General features: G+C 41.5%; 1 protein-coding gene across 1 annotated transcript in view; it reads right to left on the bottom strand.

The window, feature by feature from the left end:
- LOC147732826 (SUN domain-containing protein 3-like) overlaps nucleotides 1-18,522 on the bottom strand; it is an 83,252-nt gene extending 64,730 nt beyond the window's left edge. The window contains exon 1 of the mRNA XM_086954747.1: nucleotides 18,272-18,522. Coding sequence (XP_086810873.1) covers nucleotides 18,272-18,522 — 251 coding nt within the window. The remainder of the gene's footprint in view (nucleotides 1-18,271) is intronic.
- Nucleotides 18,523-22,200: the final 3,678 nt, after the last annotated feature.

Here is a 22,200-nt window from a genome sequence, read left to right on the forward strand (position 1 = left end):
GGAAACAGCTTAAGGATGAAGCTATAGATGGCTTATGTGGCTGAATTGAAAAAATTAGCTATTGACTGCAAATTTGGCACTAACCATGATGATTTCATCAGGGACCAGTTGGTCATGCATTGCAATAATAACACTATCCAAGATAGGTTGTGGATAAACAGAGATTCACCTCTAGAAGATGTAGTTAACACAGTACGCAAGGCTGAAATGTCGGGTAGATGTGACAATGAGTTACAACAACCAAACATGAGTAGTAATCATGTATGTAAGATCAATCCACTGAAACCTGAGCGTAATAGGAAGATGGATTACAAATCTAAGAATAACCTTGTGAAAAATAGTAATCAAAATTGGAGGTGCTACCGTTGTGGCAGTAAAGATCACCTGGCATATAATAAGTCTTTTCCAGCCTTGAAGCATAAATGTTCATACTGCTGTGTAATGGGTCATTTTGCAAAGTCTTGTCGCAAAAAGAATTTTAAAGTGAAATGTCTTCACGAAAATAAAAGTCCAAGCAGTAGTGATAGTGAAGGTGAGTTTGAAAAGAAAGCAAGTGTTTTAAATTTACAAGATAGAAAACTAGTTTTAAACGTTCACGAAAAAAACACGAAGGGAAAACCAGAATGCAACATGTCTATTGGTGGTGTGAGAATTAATATCTAAGCTGATTCAGGCTTTCCATTCACAATTGTAAATGAAGACGTATGGAAAAAGAATTTCAGAGATAAAATCGAGGAACAATTGTTTCCCTCAGATATAAATCCTGAAAGCTATACAGGTGAAAGAATTGACATTATAGATTACAGATGGTTATGTTTTGCCTTCAAAGGTAGACATGCTCATGGAAAACTCTATGTAGCAAAATATTGACCATCTGTTTTGGGTTGGCATGACCAAGGAAATCCACATATAATTTTGGATTCTAATAGAGCGGAAAAAGTTTTAGTGATCGATGATTGCAACTCCTTCAGCAAAGGAATAGAGAGGGCATTTCCTGAGGTGTTTAACAGTTGTCTTGGTACTCTCAATGGATTTGAACATAAGATAGTTCTCAAACAAGACGCTCTACCAAAAATACATAAAATGAGAATGATACATATGTCTTTACGTGATGAAGTTGAAAAAGAACTGGAGAAACCTAAAGAACTTGATGTGATAGAGTCAGTAGAATCATCTGACTGGATTTCTCCGGTTGTGGTGGCACGAGGCTCTAATGGTAAAATTTGTCTATATGTAGACTTACGCCATGTTAACAACAATATTCTAATAGACCGGTTTACCTTACCAAAAATTAATGAAATGGTGTCTTCACTTAAGGGAGCTTCGTGGATTTCTACAATAGATGTATCAAGCGCATACCACCAGATTCTACTATCTGAGGAATCTAGGAGAATTACAGCCTTTGTCAGGCCCTTCGGTTGTTTTCAGTATAAACGGATGCCATTTGGGCTGGCATCAGCTGCAGCCATATTCCAGAGACTAATGTATAATCTGTTTGGGAAAGAAAAGGGCGTATTGTTTCTTCAAGACGACATTTTAGTTTTTGGTGGTGATGAAGATAAACATAATTGTAAATTACATAATGTTTTAAGTGTTTTAAATGACAAAGGTTTGTCAATTGAATTGAGCAAATGTAAATTCAGAGAGAGGAATGTTGCTTACCTTGGTCATATAATTAGTGAAGAAGGGCTAAAGCCAAAACCAAGTTTAATCAGTGCCATCGTTAATGTTCCATCTACCAGTAGTACGGATGAGGTAAGATCTTTCATGGGGATGGCAGAATTCTGTGCAAAGTATATACCAAATTTTTCACAGAAGATATTTAATATCAGACAACTCCTTAAACATTTTTTAAATTTGGCTGGGATTCCTTGTGTGAAACAGAATTTCAATATGTTAAAGAATATTTGGAGACCGTTCCTCATTTATCTAGCTTTGATCCCAATTTAGATACTTACATTTCTGTAGATGCAAGCAATAAGAGTTTAGGAGCTGTCCTCTCACAAAAAAATGTGAACGGTAAGGAGGCAATCATATTATTTGGCTCAAGGTCTATTTCCCCGACTGAGGAAAAATACCCTATAATAGAGGTGGAGGCATTGGTGTGTGCATGGGCACTGGACCATTTCAGAGCGTCTGTCTGGGGAAAGCCTATTGTAATTCGCAGTGACCATAAACCACTTGTGAAGATACTTTCCACAGAAGGTATCTCTTCATCCTCTGCTGGGTTAGCAAGACTGTCTATGATCATGAAGGATTACATTTATAAAACTAATTATGTACCTGGTAAAGAAAATTTGATCGCAGATTTTTTGTCAAGAATGCCAAACCTTTTAGAGATTTATGAAGATGATCCTTGGAATGATTGAAAAGTAGCCCTATACATGATTCTGGTCCATCTGCATTTGAGATAGCGACTTTGTTGGAAAAAAAATCTGAAGATAAGGTTTTACAAGATTTTATTAAATACATGTCTAATGGTTTGCCTAAGAAAGAAACTCTATCTAAAGAATGTAAAGCATTTTGGGAGGTCAGGCATGAATTTTCTCTAGAAAATGATGTTGTGTTTAGAGGTTGTTAGATTGTTCCTCCTACAGGGATGAGTGACTGGATTTTAAGCCTTTGTCATGAAGGACATTTGGTATTTTTAGAACAAAGGGGCATATTATCAAGCCTGTGCGCTAAAATTATCGCCGCTTTATCGGCCGAAAACGGCAGATAAAGCGGCGATAATGGGCTTGATAATATGCTCTATCGAATTCCAATCGAAGCACATGTTAGATGTGAAGACATCTAACATGGGCTTCGATTGGAATTCCACAGAGCATATTATCAAGCCCATTATCGCCGCTTTATCGGCCGTTTTCGGCCGATAAAGCGGCGATAATTTTAGCGCACAGGCTTGATAATATGCCCCCAAGAGTGTAGTCAAAGCATCATTTTGGTGGCCTTCGATTCACAAAACTGTTGAAGCATGTGTGAATGATTGTCATGTTTGTTCTTCCTCAGATAAAACCTTCTGCACTTTAAGGCCACCAATGTTGGAATCGAATGTTCCTAACCAGCCTTGGGAAAATGTCACAATTGATTTTATGGGTCCAGTTGGTGAGTCTCAGGAATTTATTCTGGTTTTAATGGATCTGTTTACTAAATGGCCGGTTGTGGAAATTGGGAATAAAACTGATACTGACACTGTCTTAGGATTTTTAGATAAAGTATTTTTATCTGAGGGGATTCCTATTACACTCCTAAGTGATAACAGAGTACAATTCATGTCAGCTGCAGCACACACTTATTTTAAAAGAGCTGGTCTCAAGCTTAAGACTACAGCACTTTATAACCCAAGTGGTAACAGTAATGTTGATAGATTTAACCGTGTTTTGAAAGGTGCCGTACAAGGGGCCTTGTCCAAAGGAACGGACTGGAAACAAGCTGTAATAAAAACTGTGGGCTTATAAATTAACAAAGAATGAGGTAGCTGGGTTTTCACCTTTTGTTATGATGAGAGGCAGATCTCTAAGGTGCTAATTTAACCCCAAATGGTTGACTGATTCTTCTGTTCAGGAGTGGTCTCCAGAGTTAGTGAAAGAAAAACTCACTGAAAATAAAACTAAAACTAAAATCTATTATGATCACCGTAATGGTTTTAAAGATGTTTGTATTAAAGTTGGTGATCGGGTGAAAATCAATAAACCATTTAAAGTTGTCAAAGGTATCAGTCGATTTTATCAACCGAAAAAAGTAATTGAAGTTTCGAAGAATGCAGTTCAAATCCTGAATGGTAAAGTTTGGAACTTAAAAAGGGTAATTTTATGTAAACAGCGTCAAGTAGAAAATATGGGTAAGTCTAGTATTGTCAATGATCCTTTGTGGTCTTATGATATTTGTCACAAATACCTACGGATGCTCCGTTATTGGAAAATGTTGATCATACTTTGGATCATAATAAGGATGTGTCAGACGAGACAAATAATGATTTAAATAAAGGTTGTACATCTGTAAATGAGAAAAGTCCTAGGAGCAGACACATTCCTGGTTGGTTGAAAGATGTTATTGTTGGTTAGACATATGTGTATATATGATTATTATTAATATATTTTTTTTCAACTCTCTTTCCTTCCTCATTTTTTCTTCCTTTTTTTTATTTTATTTAGGTCATATTTTGTCTCATTGTTAATTGAAAATTATATGCTTTCCTTGTTATTTACTTGAATGTTTTTATAAGAAAGGGGGTGTTGTCCTCATTCAGTATATTATAGTTATTATTATAGAAAAGAGAATAAGTTCTTATTATAAAGAGGGGGATGTTGTATATTGCATACCTTCTTTTATGTTTACACTGTTTAGAATGTAGAGTGATTACATGGGGAGTATTCTATTCTGGAGTGTTAGCCAAGCATTTCTGTTGCAGCTGCTTTGAAGACAAACCTGTTTCCTTATCTCCGAATAAAGAAGATTTCTCTACATAATTGTTGTAGCGTTTATACCATAAAAGGGTATTTTCAGCGGCATTCATTCAGGCGAGTTCTCAATCAGGTCCGCAATCACCTCCTCAGGAGATAAAGCTGCGAAAAGGCAAACCAACAGCATCAGGTCTCAACGTCGGTCAGTGAATTTATTGTAGGGCCATAGCACAGGCATCTGATGATATACAGCTGAAATACAAAAATCAAGGGAATGAGGCCAGAGGGACAGTGAGCTGTCTAACCAGGTTCTCCAAGGAGTGAGTACAGGGATGACTGGCCTTAGCCCCATCTGCACCGATCAAGACAGCATCAACCTAGAGCAAATACCACAATGCAAGGATTGTCGATGTCATCAAAGCTGCAGGGCCTGTCAAATCACAGTAGAAATTAACCTTAGCACACAAAACATTAAAATTTAGACAATGCATATGGTGAGAGAACAACAAATTGATTTCAATCCAACAGATGTTTCTTGTGTTCTTTTTAATTAGGAGTTCTATACAACGCAGCCAGCCGACATGTGTTTCATCAGAGATAAAGTTATCTCTGAATCTTCAGGGCTGTGTGTTAAGTAAAACTCCAGAGTGGTAATAAGCTGAATTATTTATTATAATGGTAAGATACCAACAGAGCTTCTTTCCTCAGTCCTTCTCTCTGGTCATCAGCTTGAAATAATGCAGCGTGACCAGTGAGAACAACCGACAGGTAGGAATGTTCACTACAAATAATAACATTCTGTTAATGACATATTGGCTCTTGTGGCAACACGAGAACACATTACTAGAACTAATTCCTTAAAGGTACAAAACAAAACACATCTTCCCCTTAATACACAAAATAAAATACAATTGAAAAAAATAAGCAATTATATATTCCTTTCCATCAGAATCTACCTGTGAAAGCACACTTGCATCTACAGTTATTACATTATCCAAATTCGGGTCAAAAGCGCTTAAAGCTGGAGCTTTTGCAATCTCACTTTTAATGTTCTCAAATTCCTCTTTACACTCAGCAGACCACACAAACTTAGATTTGTTGTTTAACAATTGTGTGACATTGAACATTTTACTCGAAAAACCCTTTACAAACTTCGAGTAAAATTCAACCAGACCTACAAAAGATCTTACCTCATCTTTATTATTTGGATTCGGAGCATTAATTACTGAATTCACCAGGGAAGGTTTACTGGAAATCCCTTCCCCACTAACAACATGTCCAAGGTAAGTAATTGATCTCAAACCAAACTTGCATTTAGAATGCTCCACTGTCAAACCTTTTTTTCCAGAACACTTAAAACTTCTTTCAAGATTGTGGTATTCCATTATCTTATGTCATCTAGAACCTTCCCATGTCACTCAGTAGAGTGTTAGGATCTTGGAATGTTTTCCCTTGAAGGCTGTCTGTTTCTGCTGGACTGGAGATGAAGACATCCTTTTCCTCCTGTGGTTGTTAAGCTGTTCTTCCTACGAATAAACCTGCTTGAACCTACTTCTTGTGTAGTCTTCCTTACTACACAATCATTGGCGACGTTGGGAGCAGTGGAGTTTCGAAGACAGCGTTCACTCGTTTTTCAGCACTTCCTGTTTTGCGCAGATTTCATTTTATCTACTGGAAAGAACTATCCCAGGCTTCACTCATCATCCTTTAAAACGGACTTTGATGCAGTTCATCTCAAGCGTGAGTCACCTTATTGGTTTTTATTTCCGCTTTGACTCTACTTTGCGTGTCTACTTTGTGCATTCAGAGTCTGCCAGCCTGTTCTACAGCTTTCGGCCGCATTCATCGAGCGGTTTCCCTATTTTCCAACCGCATTCATCGAGCGGTTTTCAACCATCGTATTTTATACATTTTGCCTTTGACATTGCTGTGCTCGTCTTATTTTAAGGGCAAGAATTGCTGGGCTCGTCTTATTTTAAAGGGCAAGACTTTGAAAATAAACACCTTTGGAACTCACCTCGAGCCGGCTTCAGTCTCGAGTTTCGATGAATCCGTTTCAAGTTTTGCGCTGCATTCTGGGATAAGAACGTCACGGCGCAGGTCATTGCGCACGTATTCACGTTCAAGGCGGCCATCTTAATGTAGTATGAAGCATTTTCTCCGTGTTTTCCTTAATTTCGACGAGCAACTTTCTTAAATCAACATCGGTTTGAAGTTTAATTCCAGTTTAAACATTTCCGGATACCAGACGTTATACCAAACGTTCTGCTATTATTTAATTTGTCAGTTTTAAAACATTTCTGCATTTATTTATTTCTTCTTCATTTCTCAGTTTTACAGTGAAGTGGAGCTATACTACAAATCTTCCAGCATTCTGCACTTTACCACGGTAATTTGTACATTTCTTAGAAACGTCTTTGCAAATTTTCAACGGTGATTTGCACACCTTTTTCAAAAAGGAAAAGAAGAAGATACAGTGGTTTACTTACCCATTTATACTGTACTGCTACTTACCTGTTTATACTGTAATATTATACTGTACTATTTTTGTGTGTTAAGATTAACCTTTATTTACAGGATGTCTAACATTGCAGCTCCACCTCATTTTCATCAAGTTACTGGCGATCCTCCTATAGAATGGGATCTTTGGTTTCCCATGTTTATAGCATACGTGGATGTTTTAGAAAAAGAGGATTGTTCAGCAAAAAGAAAGCTTGCTCTTCTAAGACACTGTCTTGGTGGTGCAGGAATAAAAGAATTCGATAATTTACCACCTTTGGAAGACGCAGGTGATATGGATGTGTTTAACAAAGCTTCTAAGCAAATGAAAATTCGTTTTGGTAGAAGGATAAATACTGTGATGGAGAGGTTCAAGTTCTACTCCCGCGAACAGAAACCTGATGAATCAATTGAGGATTATGTTGCAGCACTACGTTCACTTGCCTGCACTTGTTCTTTCGAAACCATATCATACGAACAAGTCCTCAGGGATCAAATCATGATGAAAACAAAAAGCAAAAAGATTCAAGAAAGGCTTTGGTTGGGTACGGAGACTACTCTTGCTGCAGTAGTGAACATAGCTAATTGTATAGAACACTCTGAAATATTTGTATCCGAAATTAGAGGGAAAAATCTGAAAACAAATGTTCCTGAGGTTGAAGTAGCCATTGTTAAAACCCATACTGGTCATCCTACTTCAAATACTCTCAATACTAAACCTACCTTTAAGAAAGAATACGTAAAGAATTCTAGTGATAATAAGAGTTTTTCTAAGAAAAGTACAATATTTTGTTACAGATGTGGTAGTGCCAACCATGTTGGCAACTACAAAGGTTGTCCTGCCTGGGATAACATTTGTATCAAATGTAAAAAGGAAGGACATTTTGGGAATGTGTGCAGATCTGGTCAGAGAATTAATTATATCTCTCCAGAGGAAGAAGAAGTTCTTAATAGTCTAAACTGTATACTTTCTGTTGATGAGTGTATTCAAAACAATTTTCCTTCTTGTACAGTTTTTATGGATGACAAACCTATTGAAATTTTTGTCGATTCCTGTGCATGGTACACTATTATTGGTAAGAATATATTCGCAACAACAGGGGGTTGCTGGACTGTTCCAATGTAGAACTGGGGAAGATTTAACTGGCGTGACCAAAGGTGTAAGAGTAACACCCTGGGGCATCCATTTTGTTGGATGGATTTGCCTCACACACCCAGAAGGGTGTCATGCTTCATCATCGGCGGTTGCTCCTTGTCGGGGAGGCGGTGCAATCCCCGACGGGCTCACCTCAAAGAGGGGCTCTTTGGCGGAGATCTTTTTATCCAACAGCCTTATGGTGAGGTGTGGGTGTGTGGGCAAAAATTGGTGTATGGCAGTGAAATAGGAAATTAAAATGTAGCTAGGGGTACCGGAATTCACTTTATTCTGGGGGTCCCCTGGCTGCAATTAAAAACAAGGGACTAGCTCACTAGGTGTCAACAAGTTAGGTCAGGTGACCCTAGATGAGACTAGGGGTGAAGATGGTCGACATGTTTCTCGCAATGGGTGATAATTGCCCGCGATTCATCAGGACCTTAAAAAGGTGAAAAACAACATGCTGGTGTCATGTGTGTGATAGTGTATGTTTACCTCTGTGGGTTGTCCTATGCCTATACATATGGAGGAGATAAACAACAGTAATTAAAAACAAGTTTGTAAATAAAGAAAGTAGGTCACGTCAATCATAGGATCTGTGAACAATGTGGCATGCTGTTGGTATTATTGAGCTTTTAAACAACAAAACCACTGCATGCTATTTCAGTTGTATGTGCATAGTATGACAGGTGAGGCACACACATCAACCACTGAGCTGGTGAGGGGGTTTGTGGAGTGGGTGAGGCTTAAAAGACTAAAAAAGTTATATACAGCTATATACAGCAGCTATCCAGGCTAGAAACTCTATTCACCTCGGTTCTTGCCATGGGCAGGTATTGTAAAGAGACAGAGAGAAACACCATTTGTTGTTTAAGGTGGCTAGGTGCAAAAACACACACACATGCTCTGTGGCTATAGGAGCTAAAGGTATGCAAGGCTCGTTTTCCCCACTTACCTACTGGTCAAGAACTACAAAGCCACATGAGGGGTCGGCGGGACAGGACATCAAGGATGAGCCATTGGGTTTTAGCTAAAGTTAGGTAAAAGATTGGCGCCAAAGGGTTATTTGCAGGTGAAACAACTCTTAGGAAACCAAAGGGCTCTTGTCCTCCCTGCCCCCGTTTATCATTAATGCACTCACCTCTAATCTCATGTGTCCGGATGGTATGACCTACCCTTCTCCGCCGAGCTCGAGTAGATATGTGAGCTCGGCGGTCAGGGTTATTTAACCAAAACAACACGAATCGGCGTGTACCACGCGTCTCCGCCTCCTGTGACGTATCACGTGATTCTGGCTGATCGGGGCGCGGCCATCTTAGACTGGTGTATCGGTGTGTAGAGGGCTGGTCGCTTGTGTACGCTCGCTCTGTTATTAGTGACCAATGTACCGGAAACCTTATTGGAAGTATGCCGCTCTGTGTCCGACATTCACAGGAACAACCGTTTTATCTAGCGGACATAGTGTATCATATCCCGCCAGGGCGGCGTTTGCGACGTGTCATAGCCCCTAGCGGCGTATCACGTGATATTGACCGATGTTATGGCGACCATATTGGACTGGTGCCTCGGTGCCTATGAGACTTAAGCTTATCAGAACTATGCCTAGTGTTACTAAAAATATGCGTATTTAGCAGGGCATAGGCGGTGTGTAAACGACAGTAATTTGGCGCTGGGGGATCCAATGGCTTCCTGAATAAATTGGGATAAACCCCCTTGTCTCGTGTGTGTTAGGAAGACAGCGACCCAGACGCAATTAGCACAGGGATTGCACAGGGTCATAGAGTGGATGAGTGAGTGGCAAAAATGATGGCCATGGTGTACCAGAGGTATGGGAGCCAAGTATAGTGTGTGTGTTAGGCACTGTATGGTATGGTACCTATGGGGGAAGGTATTGGAGGAGAGCTGAGTCATAGAGTGCAGCTCAGTGATGGTCATAAGGCTATATTTTAATGGTGGCAACAGTGTAATGGAGGGAACTGGATGGCTCAAAGAGAGTGCCACGGAATGTCTTCGTTGAGACCCTGCTTGTCTGAGGACAGTCGATGGACCCATCTCTGTTCCTTCTGGAAGAGGGCATTTTTCGGGCAGTTGGGGCTAGATTCAAGTACTACCCACTTCATGGAATCTTCATCATGGCTGTGATCTACATAATGTTTGCACATTTTAGTGTGAGTCTTCTTGCAGCGAAAGTTGCTGCGATGTTCAATGATTCGGGTTTTGATGGGACGTGTTGTCATCCCGACATATTGTAAGCCACAAGGGCACGTGAGTAGGTATATACAGTGTGAGGTGTTACAGTTTGTGTGGTGTCTAATCTCCCATGTGAAGGTCTCTGAGAGCTGTATGGTTTTGACTGTCATAGTGTATCTACAGACGCCACACATCCCACAAGGATAATGGCCCGTGACCGGAGGTAATTGCCACAATGTTAGTTGGGTTTCCTTTCTAGTTCTCTTAGGTCTGGTGCTAATTAGGATAGCCTTTAGATTTTGCGATCTCTTAAAGGCGAACCTAGGTTCTTCCAGGGTCATGTCACCTGTGTTCAATATGTCCCAATGATGTTTAATCGTGTTCCTAATTTGGTTGGACAATGGGGTAAATGTAGTCACACAAGTGATAGGTTGGTTCTCGACAGGGACTCTTTCCTGTCGCTCAAGCAGTGCCTCACGATCAATGAAGCGTTTCCACATTTTGATGTTGTTCCGAAAGGGATTAGACTCATGGTGTATGTGTGTACATTCAAACTTGGCCATATACAGACAAGCCACCGAAGGGGCAAAAGTACTGCCCATAGAGGTGCCTTGGGTCTGGTGGTAGTACTTGCCCCTAAATTCAAAATAATTCTCTGTCAGCGCTAGGGTGGCGCCACCCTAGCGCTGACAGAGAATTATTTTGAAACGCTTCATTGATGACATCCTGATCTTGTGGAAAGGCCCCCCAACCTCACATGAAGCGTTCCTAGAGTGGGTCAATACATTAAATCCCCACTTAAACTTCACCATGGCCGCCTCACCAAAGGAGATCGCCTTCTTGGATCTAACGATAAGACTGGATGAAGGGTCCATAAGCACGACTATGTATCGTAAACCCACCGACCGCAACAGTCTCCTTCACTACAAAAGCCACCATCCAAGGGCCTTACGCACCAACTTACCTTTCGGCCAATTCCTGCGGATAAGGCGCAATTGTAGTGCTGTGTCTGATTACAAAAAGGAATCCACAATCCTTTCCAGGAACCTACTCGACAGGGGCTACCCCAAAAGCGAGGTCTTGAAAGCTAGAAAACGGGCTAGGAACAACAATCGTGAGGCACTGCTTGAGCGACAGGAAAGAGTCCCTGTCGAGAACCAACCTATCACTTGTGTGACTACATTTACCCCATTGTCCAACCAAATTAGGAACACGATCATTGGGACATATTGAACACAGGTGACATGACCCTGGAAGAACCTAGGTTCGCCTTTAAGAGATCGCAAAATCTAAAGGATATCCTAATTAGCACCAGACCTAAGAGAACTAGAAAGGAAACCCAACTAACATTGTGGCAATTACCTCCGGTCACGGGCCATTATCCTTGTGGGATGTGTGGCGTCTGTAGATACACTATGACAGTCAAAACCATACAGCTCTCAGAGACCTTCACATGGGAGATTAGACACCACACAAACTGTAAAACCTCACACTGTATATACCTACTCACGTGCCCCTGTGGCTTACAATATGTCGGGATGACAACACGTCCCGTCAAAACCCGAATCATTGAACATCGCAGCAACTTTCGCTGCAAGAAGAATCACACTAAAATGTGCAAACATTATGTAGATCACAGCCATGATGAAGATTCCATGAAGTGGGTAGTACTTGAATCTAGCCCCAACTGCCCGAAAAATGCCCTCTTCCAGAAGGAACAGAGATGGGTCCATCGACTGTCCTCAGACAAGCAGGGTCTCAACGAAGACATTCCGTGGCACTCTCTTTGAGCCATCCAGTTCCCTCCATTACACTGTTACCACCATTAAAATATAGCCTTATGACCATCACTGAGCTGCACTCTATGACTCAGCTCTCCTCCAATACCTTCCCCCGTAGGTACCATACCATACAGTGCCTAACACACACACTATACTTGGCTCCCATACCTCTGGTACACCATGGCCATCATTGTTGCCACTCACTCATCCACTCTATGACCCTGTGCAATCCCTGTGCTAATTGCGTCTGGGTCGCTGTCTTCCTAACACACACGAGACAAGGGGGTTTATCCCAATTTATTCAGGAAGCCATTGTATCCCCCAGCGCCAAATTACTGTCGTTTACACACCGCCTATGCACCGCTAAATACGCATATTTTTAGTAACACTAGGCATAGTTCTGATAAGCTTAAGTCTCATAGGCACCGAGGCACCAGTCCAATATGGCCGCCATAACATCGGTCAATATCACGTGATACGCCGCTAGGGGCTATGACCCGTCGCAAACGCCGCCCTGGCGGGATATGATACACTATGTCCGCTAGATAAAACGGTTGTTCCTGTGAATGTCGGACACAGAGCGGCATACTTCCAATAAGGTTCCCGGTACATTGGTCACTAATAACAGAGCGAGCGTACACAAGCGACCAGCCCTCTACACACCGATACACCAGTCTAAGATGGCCACGCCCCGATCGGCCAGAATCACGTGATACGTCACAGGAGGCGGAGACGCGTGGTACACGCCGATTTGTGTTGTTTTGGTTAAATAACCCTGACCGCCGAGCTCACATATCTACTCGAGCTCGGCGGAGAAGGGTAGGTCATACCATCCGGACACATGAGATTAGAGGTGAGTGCATTAATGATAAACGGGGGCAGGGAGGACAAGAGCCCTTTGGTTTCCTAAGAGTTGTTTCACCTGCAAATAACCCTTTGGCGCCAATCTTTAACTAACTTTAGCTAAAACCCAATGGCTCATCCTTGATGTCCTGTCCCGCCGACCCCTCATGTGGCTTTGTAGTTCTTGACCAGTAGGTAAGTGGGGAAAACGAGCCTTGCATACCTTTAGCTCCTATAGCCACAGAGCATGTGTGTGTGTTTTTGCACCTAGCCACCTTAAACAACAAATGGTGTTTCTCTCTGTCTCTTTACAATACCTGCCCATGGCAAGAACCGAGGTGAATAGAGTTTCTAGCCTGGATAGCTGCTGTATATAGCTGTATATAACTTTTTTAGTCTTTTAAGCCTCACCCACTCCACAAACCCCCTCACCAGCTCAGTGGTTGATGTGTGTGCCTCACCTGTCATACTATGCACATACAACTGAAATAGCATGCAGTGGTTTTGTTGTTTAAAAGCTCAATAATACCAACAGCATGCCACATTGTTCACAGATCCTATGATTGACGTGACCTACTTTCTTTATTTACAAACTTGTTTTTAATTACTGTTGTTTATCTCCTCCATATGTATAGGCATAGGACAACCCACAGAGGTAAACATACACTATCACACACATGACACCAGCATGTTGTTTTTCACCTTTTTAAGGTCCTGATGAATCGCGGGCAATTATCACCCATTGCGAGAAACATGTCGACCATCTTCACCCCTAGTCTCATCTAGGGTCACCTGACCTAACTTGTTGACACCTAGTGAGCTAGTCCCTTGTTTTTAATTGCAGCCAGGGGACCCCCAGAATAAAGGGAATTCCGGTACCCCTAGCTACATTTTAATTTCCTATTTCACTGCCATACACCAATTTTTGCCCACACACCCACACCTCACCATAAGGCTGTTGGATAAAAAGATCTCCGCCAAAGAGCCCCTCTTTGAGGTGAGCCCATCGGGGATTGCACCGCCTCCCCGACGAGGAGCAACCGCCGATGATGAAGCATGACAGCCTTTTGGGTGTGTGAGGCAAATCCATCCAACAAAATGGATGCCCCAGGGTGTTACTCTTACACCTTTGGTCACGCCAGTTAAATCTTCCCCAGTTCTACATTGGAACAGTCCAGCAACCCCCTGTTGTTGCATTCTTAGATACGGACACACGCTGCGACTGGACCTTCCACTAACCCGAGTGGTAAATAGTGTCTGTTGATCAAGTGATCACTTTTTCTTCCTCCCTTCTTTTGACAATAAGAATATATTCGAACAGTTGTGGCATAAGAGAGAACTCTCAAATACGGACATATATCCTGGTGGGTACACAGGACGAAAGATTGCACTAGAGGGTTTCTTTTGGGCTAAATTGTTTTTTAAGAACTGGGATATCAAAGCTAAGGTTTATGTTGCAACCAAGGGTGTTTCTATCCTTGGTTGGCCTCATCAACGTGCCTTAGGGATCAAGCTCGATCCAAATTCTGTTCCACCAGTTTATGTTGATGAGCCCCGGCTTGAAAAGCACATTACTGACTCGTTAGTTAATTTAACTTTGAACACATTTAGCAACACTGATTTCACTAAGAGTGTACTCAAGAATTTTCCTGAAATTTTTAATGACAAACTGGGAAAATATATTGGTTTCAAGCATAAAATTGTCTTAAATGATAATGCTGTTCCTGTCAGGCATAGGGTAAGAAATGTCCCTTTAGCCTATAGACCCAAATTAAAAGAAATACTAGATGACTTAGTAAAAAAGAATATAATAGAACCAATTGAATCTTCCCCTTGGGTTTCGCCTATTGTGATTTCTCTTAAGAGTTCAGGCGAACTTCGCTTATGTGCGGATTTGCGCAGCCTCAATAAAGAAATATGGATTGATAAACATCCTTTGCCAAATATTCACGAGTTAATTTCAAATGTAGAGTATGAAGATATTTCATTAAGACGTAGTGAGCGCGTGAAATGTGCTCCTTCAAAGTTTAAAGATTATATTAGAACTTAAATTCTTTTGCATTATCTTGCTTCTGTTAAGTTTTTGTTTTTTTTTTGTGGTTTTTTTTGTTTTTTTTTTAAAGGGGGGGAGGTGTGTGGTATTCCATTATCTTATGTCATCTAGAACCTTCCCATGTCACTCAGTAGAGTGTTAGGATCTTGGAATGTTTTCCCTTGAAGGCTGTCTGTTTCTGCTGGACTGGAGATGAAGACATCCTTTTCCTCCTGTGGTTGTTAAGCTGTTCTTCCTACGAATAAACCTGCTTGAACCTACTTCTTGTGTAGTCTTCCTTACTACAAAGATGTTATTATGTACCGCTTTATCTTTTCCAAAAACAAGAATATCATCTTGGAAGCATCTTACATTATCGAATTTACTGAACAATTGGCGCATTAATCTTTGAAAGATAGCGACAGCAGATGCTAAACCGAATGGTAGTCTCTTGTATTGAAAACAACCCGCGGGGGTAATAAATGCAGTTAAAGATTTACTTTCATCAGTGAGTGGTATCTGATGGTAAGCGGCAGACAAGTCTACTGTTGAAAACCAACTAGCATCCTTAATCAAACTTAACATTTCTGAAATCTTAGGCAACGGAAACTTATCAACTATGATATTGTTATTCTAGTGCCTTAAATCAATGCAAAAGCCTCAATTTTCCATTGCTGCGTCGAGCCACCACAATGGGAGAAATCCATTGTGATGACTCGATAGTTTCAATGATATCCGCTTGAACAAGTTTTTCAAGTTCTAGCTCAACTTCTTTTCTTAACACAATAGGAATGTTCCTCACCTTGTGCACTTCTGGACATGCATCTGGTTTCAAAACAATTTGATGTTTAAAATCATTTAGTCTTCCAATATTCTTTTTAAAGACATTTGGGTAAACATTCAACATTTCCTTGCAAAGATCTGAATTATCATGTAGTAGCATCACTGGATCCTCAATATTAGGATTAAGTATTATCCCATCCTCGTTGCCAATTTGGTAAGTAAAACTCCAGAGTGGTAATAAGTTGAAGTATTTATTATAATGGTAAGATACCAACGGAGCTTCTTTCCTCAGTCCTTCTATCTGGTCATCAGCTTGAAATAATGCAGCGTGACCAGTGAGAACAACCGACAGGTAGGAATGCTCACTACAAATAATACCATTCTGTAAATGACATATTGGCTCGTGTGGCAACACGAGAACACATTACTAGAACTAATTCCTTAAAGGTACAAAACACAACACTGTGTGGCGCGTTCAAGCTCCGTGTGATCCCTCAGCCGGTGTTGAATCCAGCATGGATTGAGGTGGAGCCGCCAGGATACGATCGCTGCACTCCGTGAAAATTTACAGACACAATACTCGTGTACCACGTAGCTGCTTTTTTACACTATTTGGATCCTTTTCGGATACTGACTCACCGTTTCCGTCTTTATCAGCTATTGGTGTGCCCGTACAGGCGTTATGGACAGTTTTAAATACTAGCTAGACTATTGTTACCTATGCAAATTAGCATCCCCCACTCGATATTGGCTCCTTCACTTCTTTCATGTTTCATGCCTTTTGGCCTGATTCAGCATACGGTGCTTGCGTATAAGCCACTCATCTGTTACACTCAGACCCCACCGGGTTGGAAATATCACCGGCTGAGGGATCACTCGGAGCTTGAACGCGCCACACAGCCCTGAAGATTCAGAGATAACTTTATCTCTGATGAAACACGTGTCGGCTGGCTGCGTTGTGTAGAACTCCTAATTAAAAAGAAAAATACAAGAAACCACCGTTGGATTGAAATCAATTTGTTGTTCTCTACCATATGCATTGTCTAAATTTTAATGTTTGTGTGTGCTCGGGTTAATTTCTACTGTACATGTGACAGGGTTTCCCAGTCCAAATTAAGGGGTTATTAGGATTTCCCCTTCCCAGGCTGCACCACACTACACTGTGTCTTCATACATTTACGAGAACCTGCTGGGCGCCACCACTTCCTGGATACTCAAATCCTACCTCTTTTGCCACTATTCCGTCCCATCACAGGGCTGTTCGAGATCCCTCCCTGCCTGCAACCATCAGTATCAGCTATGATAGTCAAAAAAGAGCATATCTGCTTGGTGATAATGTAGGGAAGGTAGTCATTGCAGGGGGGGAAAAAGCCCAGCCATTACACCTTGAGAGACGATTCATCACATGGAGATAATCCTGTGAAGTCTCTGCTCTCCAACCGGTCGGGGTCCGTTCCCAACCGGAGGCAGTATCCATGTCACACCGCTAGGCTAGTAGTCCAAGCTGCTCTAACACAGGGCCTCTTCCTAGCGCAATTGGTCTGTGCTGCTGATCTCTCCAAAGGTGCAAAAGCGCACAAGAGAATTCCTACTTAGGTTCCACTAGAGCCTTGACGTCTCCCCAGACTGCTTCACCCAGCATGTTGACTCCGATCACCGCTCCCATGAGGTGTCCAGCATCAAAGACTAGTCCGGCAGACATCTTCCTCAGTGAACCCCTGCAGCACTGCACACATACATCCACAGGGGGACGGATCTGCAGTTGGGGTGCCTTAAGAGAGCGATATTAGGTGACTGGTGAGGACTGAGTTGGAGATGCATCCCATCAAGTCCCCATCTTGACTCCAACAATAACATTTTAACCTTCACTAGCCAGGTAATATATTACAGCAAATACTTTTCCTGTTAGGCCTTAACCTTTGTCCATCAACAGTGGATAGATAGGGATTGAAAGTTCTAAGCCATGGGTTCATTTCATGGTGGAGTTGCCTCGTTTCTGTAAAAACATAGGGTTCATATTCCGTGTACTGGACCTAATGAAAGTTTATGGAAAAAATGTGATGTACGAGTGGTCTTAACTAGTAAGTCACACTTTAATAACACAGTCTGTGCTGATGTTAGCGTTAGGATAACTGTAGAATGGAGAAAAACATTTAGAGTTTGTTACAAAACTAAAGTGACACAGTATACGACATAAGACTCTAAAAACTACTATAATGAAGAGTTGAAAAAGTCACAGCAGTATGGGAAAAACCCACACCTGGTAGGGTCTCAACTATCTATTTTATCCCTACGAAGCCTGTTAAATTCGAGGATGATAAGGATGACATGAGAGGATTCCACAAAGGATGAATCCATCATAAACCACATTGGCCACCACACGTCTTCGGGGAATAATTTAATTCATTGTCCATTCAAAAGGCAGAATATTGAGGTATTACTTATAAACCTCATGTTCCAAGTGCAATCAAGAGTAAGGGTGGGCATGCACTTTGTAAATGGCGTTTAACAGAACAAAACATACATTTCTGCACTTAAGAAATACACAACAAAGTTCTTTCTGTCTCACGACTGTGCTGTGAATCAAAAACAGAATCAGTCTTACCTAAAGCATGCTGCAACCATTTTAACCATCCAGTAACCGAAGGCACCAACAAGGTATTTGGTAGAAAACAGGAACAAGAATACATAAAAAATGGCCCCGCGTGGCAGCTGAGGCTGTGGTGGATGCTGTGGGGCATCAGTTTGGCTATTGGAAGCATGTAATATCCTGGTTACCACGGTGTCAGAGTCAGAGTGACTCCTTGTTATATTACTTCTGCTCTGGGGGAAGCTCATTGCACTGTTACTTTTCATGTTTCCACCTGCGCTTAAAATGTGTGCCTTTTCTGTAACACTGGCCAACATAAATCCCTGGAAATAGACAGTGCCTCTGGCCAGCTGGTCTTGTTCAGCCTTTAGCCCCAGCCCCTTCCCTGCCCAACTCTAATGATAGCGATAGATCACACGGGCTGTTTCCTAGCACGCTTCCCTTGAAAGGGGCAGCAGCCAATGAGGATAAACGAGGAAGGAAATAGTCTGTGACATCACAGTGGGAAAAGAGGACTCGCTGCTTAGCGAGAACATCGACTGATAGGACATTTACGTAAATATACATGTTTCTATAAAGCCTTTAAGAGATTGATTTTACTTGTAATAATAGCGCTTACATTTAAGGATGGGAAACTTAGGATCAAAGGATGAAATCACTTCCCCAGGATAACGCACTTTAAGTGAGATTGGATGGTCTGTAGGATTAGAATTCAGAGCTCTTCAACCTTTAGGCCGTGCTTCCTGGATGCAGATATGGTAAGGTAAGTAAGAAACACATGGGACTTGTTGCCTCTGGTTAGTGTTCGAAGACCAGCTTTTTGATGGGTTCCGAAGACAACCTGCCCGTGGTGGGTATTGTGACTTTGACATTCTATCGACTGGCAATACATAGATGTGTTTAACCTTCTTTGAAAATAGTTGAGCAACAGATTATTATTTTATCTTCCCGCTCTTCGCAACTTATTACCCACAGATCTGGATTTTAGGAGAACTTGATATTTATTACTCAAGTTCTCCATCTTCGCAATTTAACTGCTGTAGCTGTTATTGTCGTTAATAATAATTTTGCTTACCCAATGCGCTGTACATCATTAGTTTCTAATCGGCCTCATACTCTGTATAACTTCACGCATTAACCAACATAATGCAATGAAGTTTGACCTTATTATCCCGACCCCTCCCCCCCCTTTCTGGGGGAGCCACATTGTTGCTTTTCCCAGTCGTGTTGTAATTTAAGACTCACCGGTTTGTTTACGATGCAGTTTGCCTAAACTCAAGTCGAGTCAAATCAACTTTATTCGGTCATTATATAAAAGACCATAAAAGCGTATAAAAACAGTACATCATAAAATAAAGCATAGCAATTTAAAGCAGCGCCCCCGGAGTTAGATCCTAGTGCATGCAAAATACAGTCCAGAGGGGTCGGTTCCAAACATAATGCTGCAATGATAAGACATCTGCCATAGAAATACTACACATACATAAAATGCATCTCATTCAGAAAAACTGTGCAGTCAATACCAAAGAAGATTAAATACAGATACAGAAGGATATTTTTATTGGCAGAGCTGCCCGTGCAAACCTCAAAAAGGAATAAACCGAAAAGGCAATCTCCTTAGATCCCAAGGATTGTAAAAGGTACACAGCTTCTGTGCAACAAAACAAGGAATGCCTGATTAAAAAGGGTTTAAGAACCATAGATCTATGGGCGGAGTAAAAAGTGCAAAAGAAATTACTTGTAAAGTGTTTGAACTGATACCTGGTAACGTAGGTCGGGCACTAGGTTACACCGGGGAAAGGTGAGTAGTCTATGGAATATGTTAAGTCAAACCTAAGCAGAATAAAGTGCTTGCAGTACTGTGCATCAAATGTTAAAATAGGTTGCATGCAGCTATAGGGATCAAAAGGCCACATGCATCATTGTTGCCGTTTGCGGTTTCTTAATTGCGAAAATTAAGGAATCGCAATTAAGAAATCGCAGACGGTTATGCACCAAGAAATCACATTTGTTTTTGCGATTTCTTAAAATTCCTTAATTTCGATTCACAATTTTGGAATCGCAATTAAGGAATCCCTTCCCATTGATTCCTATGGGCCTAGAGGCCCATAGGAATGAATGGGAAGTCATTCTCAATTTGCGATTAGCAATTTGCGAATCGCAAATTGAGAATGCAATTTCAAGGGTGCAGGGGGGTCCAAAGGATCCCCCCTGCACCCCTGAAATATAACTTTAAGTGCATTTTTCACCACAAATGCCACAAGGGCATGTGTGTGTGTGTAAAAAGAATCTTTCAAAAATGCACTTTTGTGCATTTTTGAAAGTTTTCGCAAATTACCACGAAGGTCAACTTCATGGTAATTTACCTCTCCCTATTTGCAAATTCGCAAATTTAAAATGTTCTTGCATTGCATTTAAGAAATCGCAAATTACGATTTCTTAAATGCAATCGTAATTTTAGAAATTGAAACATGATTGCGATTTCTAAAATTGCGAAAAACATGATGCATCCCAATTTTGTCAATTGCATTCGCAAACGGCCGAAATTTTGCGATTCGGACCGTTTGCGAATGCAAATGACAATGATGCATGTGCCCGTAAGTGTATATATTAGTGAACAGAGAAGAGTGGAGACACCCTGGCCCATCTTTCTTTGATTCATTAAACATACAGCATGTACCCCTCAGTGACATTTTGGGTATAGTGTGAAGGGATCACAACGTTCTTCCCACCTGCACAGTGCGAATGACAAGTTCCTAACACCTCTCAAACAGGGAACATCTAGGGACCGTGAGAGAGCTACTCAGTCCTTAATTAACAATTGATTTATGGAGAAGGCCTCATTCACCCACATCCTACACCACAATAACAATGGACGAGTCCTTAAAACATCCTCAAGGGACATTGCCCTAATTCCCTATGTGTAATTAATGAGGAAGTGGATGGTGGTAAATCCAAGAGGCGTACTGTAAATGTATTTTCATTAACCTGTAATGGAGTTAACGCCTGAGACCCCCAAAGCCCTGCACTGTAACTGGCAAGACCAACACATTTAGCACGTTAAATGGCCAACATGAGAGTGAGCGATCTTTTGCCCAATTTAGCAGTAAAGGAGCAAACCGCATTGATACTCCTTGCAAGCTGAATATTTCTGTTGTCTGTCTGCAGGTTCGGGACACCCTACAAATACCCTAGTTCAAATTAGCCACATGTTTGACAGGGATTGCCAGAAGCTTAAAAGAGGAACCCGGAACCAACCTATGACCACAGGACATTACGAAAGATTTGCTAGTGTTAATCGCATATCTAGCCCATCCATAAAGGAGGCAAAGGCATTCAAAAGACGTTGCAGAGCAACTGGATATTTGACCCATGAAGACAGCGTCGTCTGCATACAATATGTCTGGTCTGGGGCGATTTCCGATTTGGTGCATGTCTCCACACCTTAGGACCAAGTCTATCTCCTGATGGTTAATGTATAGGGAGAATAGGAATGGTGAGAAGACATAACCTTGTTTGACACCTCTAGGCACCCTGAATGGTTCCAAGTACTTCCCACCCAACCTGTACCCAAACAGCAGCACTAAAATCGCAGTAGATTTCCCTGATGGTGTTAATGCCTGCTCTATCTATGCCCAGACCTTCCATGATAACCCACAGTTTCGAAAGAGATACACGATCAAACTTACAAGACAAGTCCAAAAAACCCAGGTGCAAAGTGTCACACTTGGCAGTTGTATATTTCCCTTGGTAGAAACACAGATTGATACACTGGTCTTCTGCCCCATACCTCTCCTGAACCCATACCGAATGTACGGTAAAGTGCCGCTCTCCTTTGCCCAGATTTCCAAACGGGATAGCACAATGGTGAAATGAGGCTATAGCAACTAGGGTCCTCCTGAATGGATTGCCCTCCGTGAAGTTTGGGATGATCAGAGAGGTGG

The sequence above is a fragment of the Lissotriton vulgaris genome, chromosome 2_1 (assembly GCF_964263255.1).
Source record: "Lissotriton vulgaris chromosome 2_1, aLisVul1.2, whole genome shotgun sequence".
Lineage (NCBI taxonomy): Eukaryota > Metazoa > Chordata > Amphibia > Caudata > Salamandridae > Lissotriton > Lissotriton vulgaris.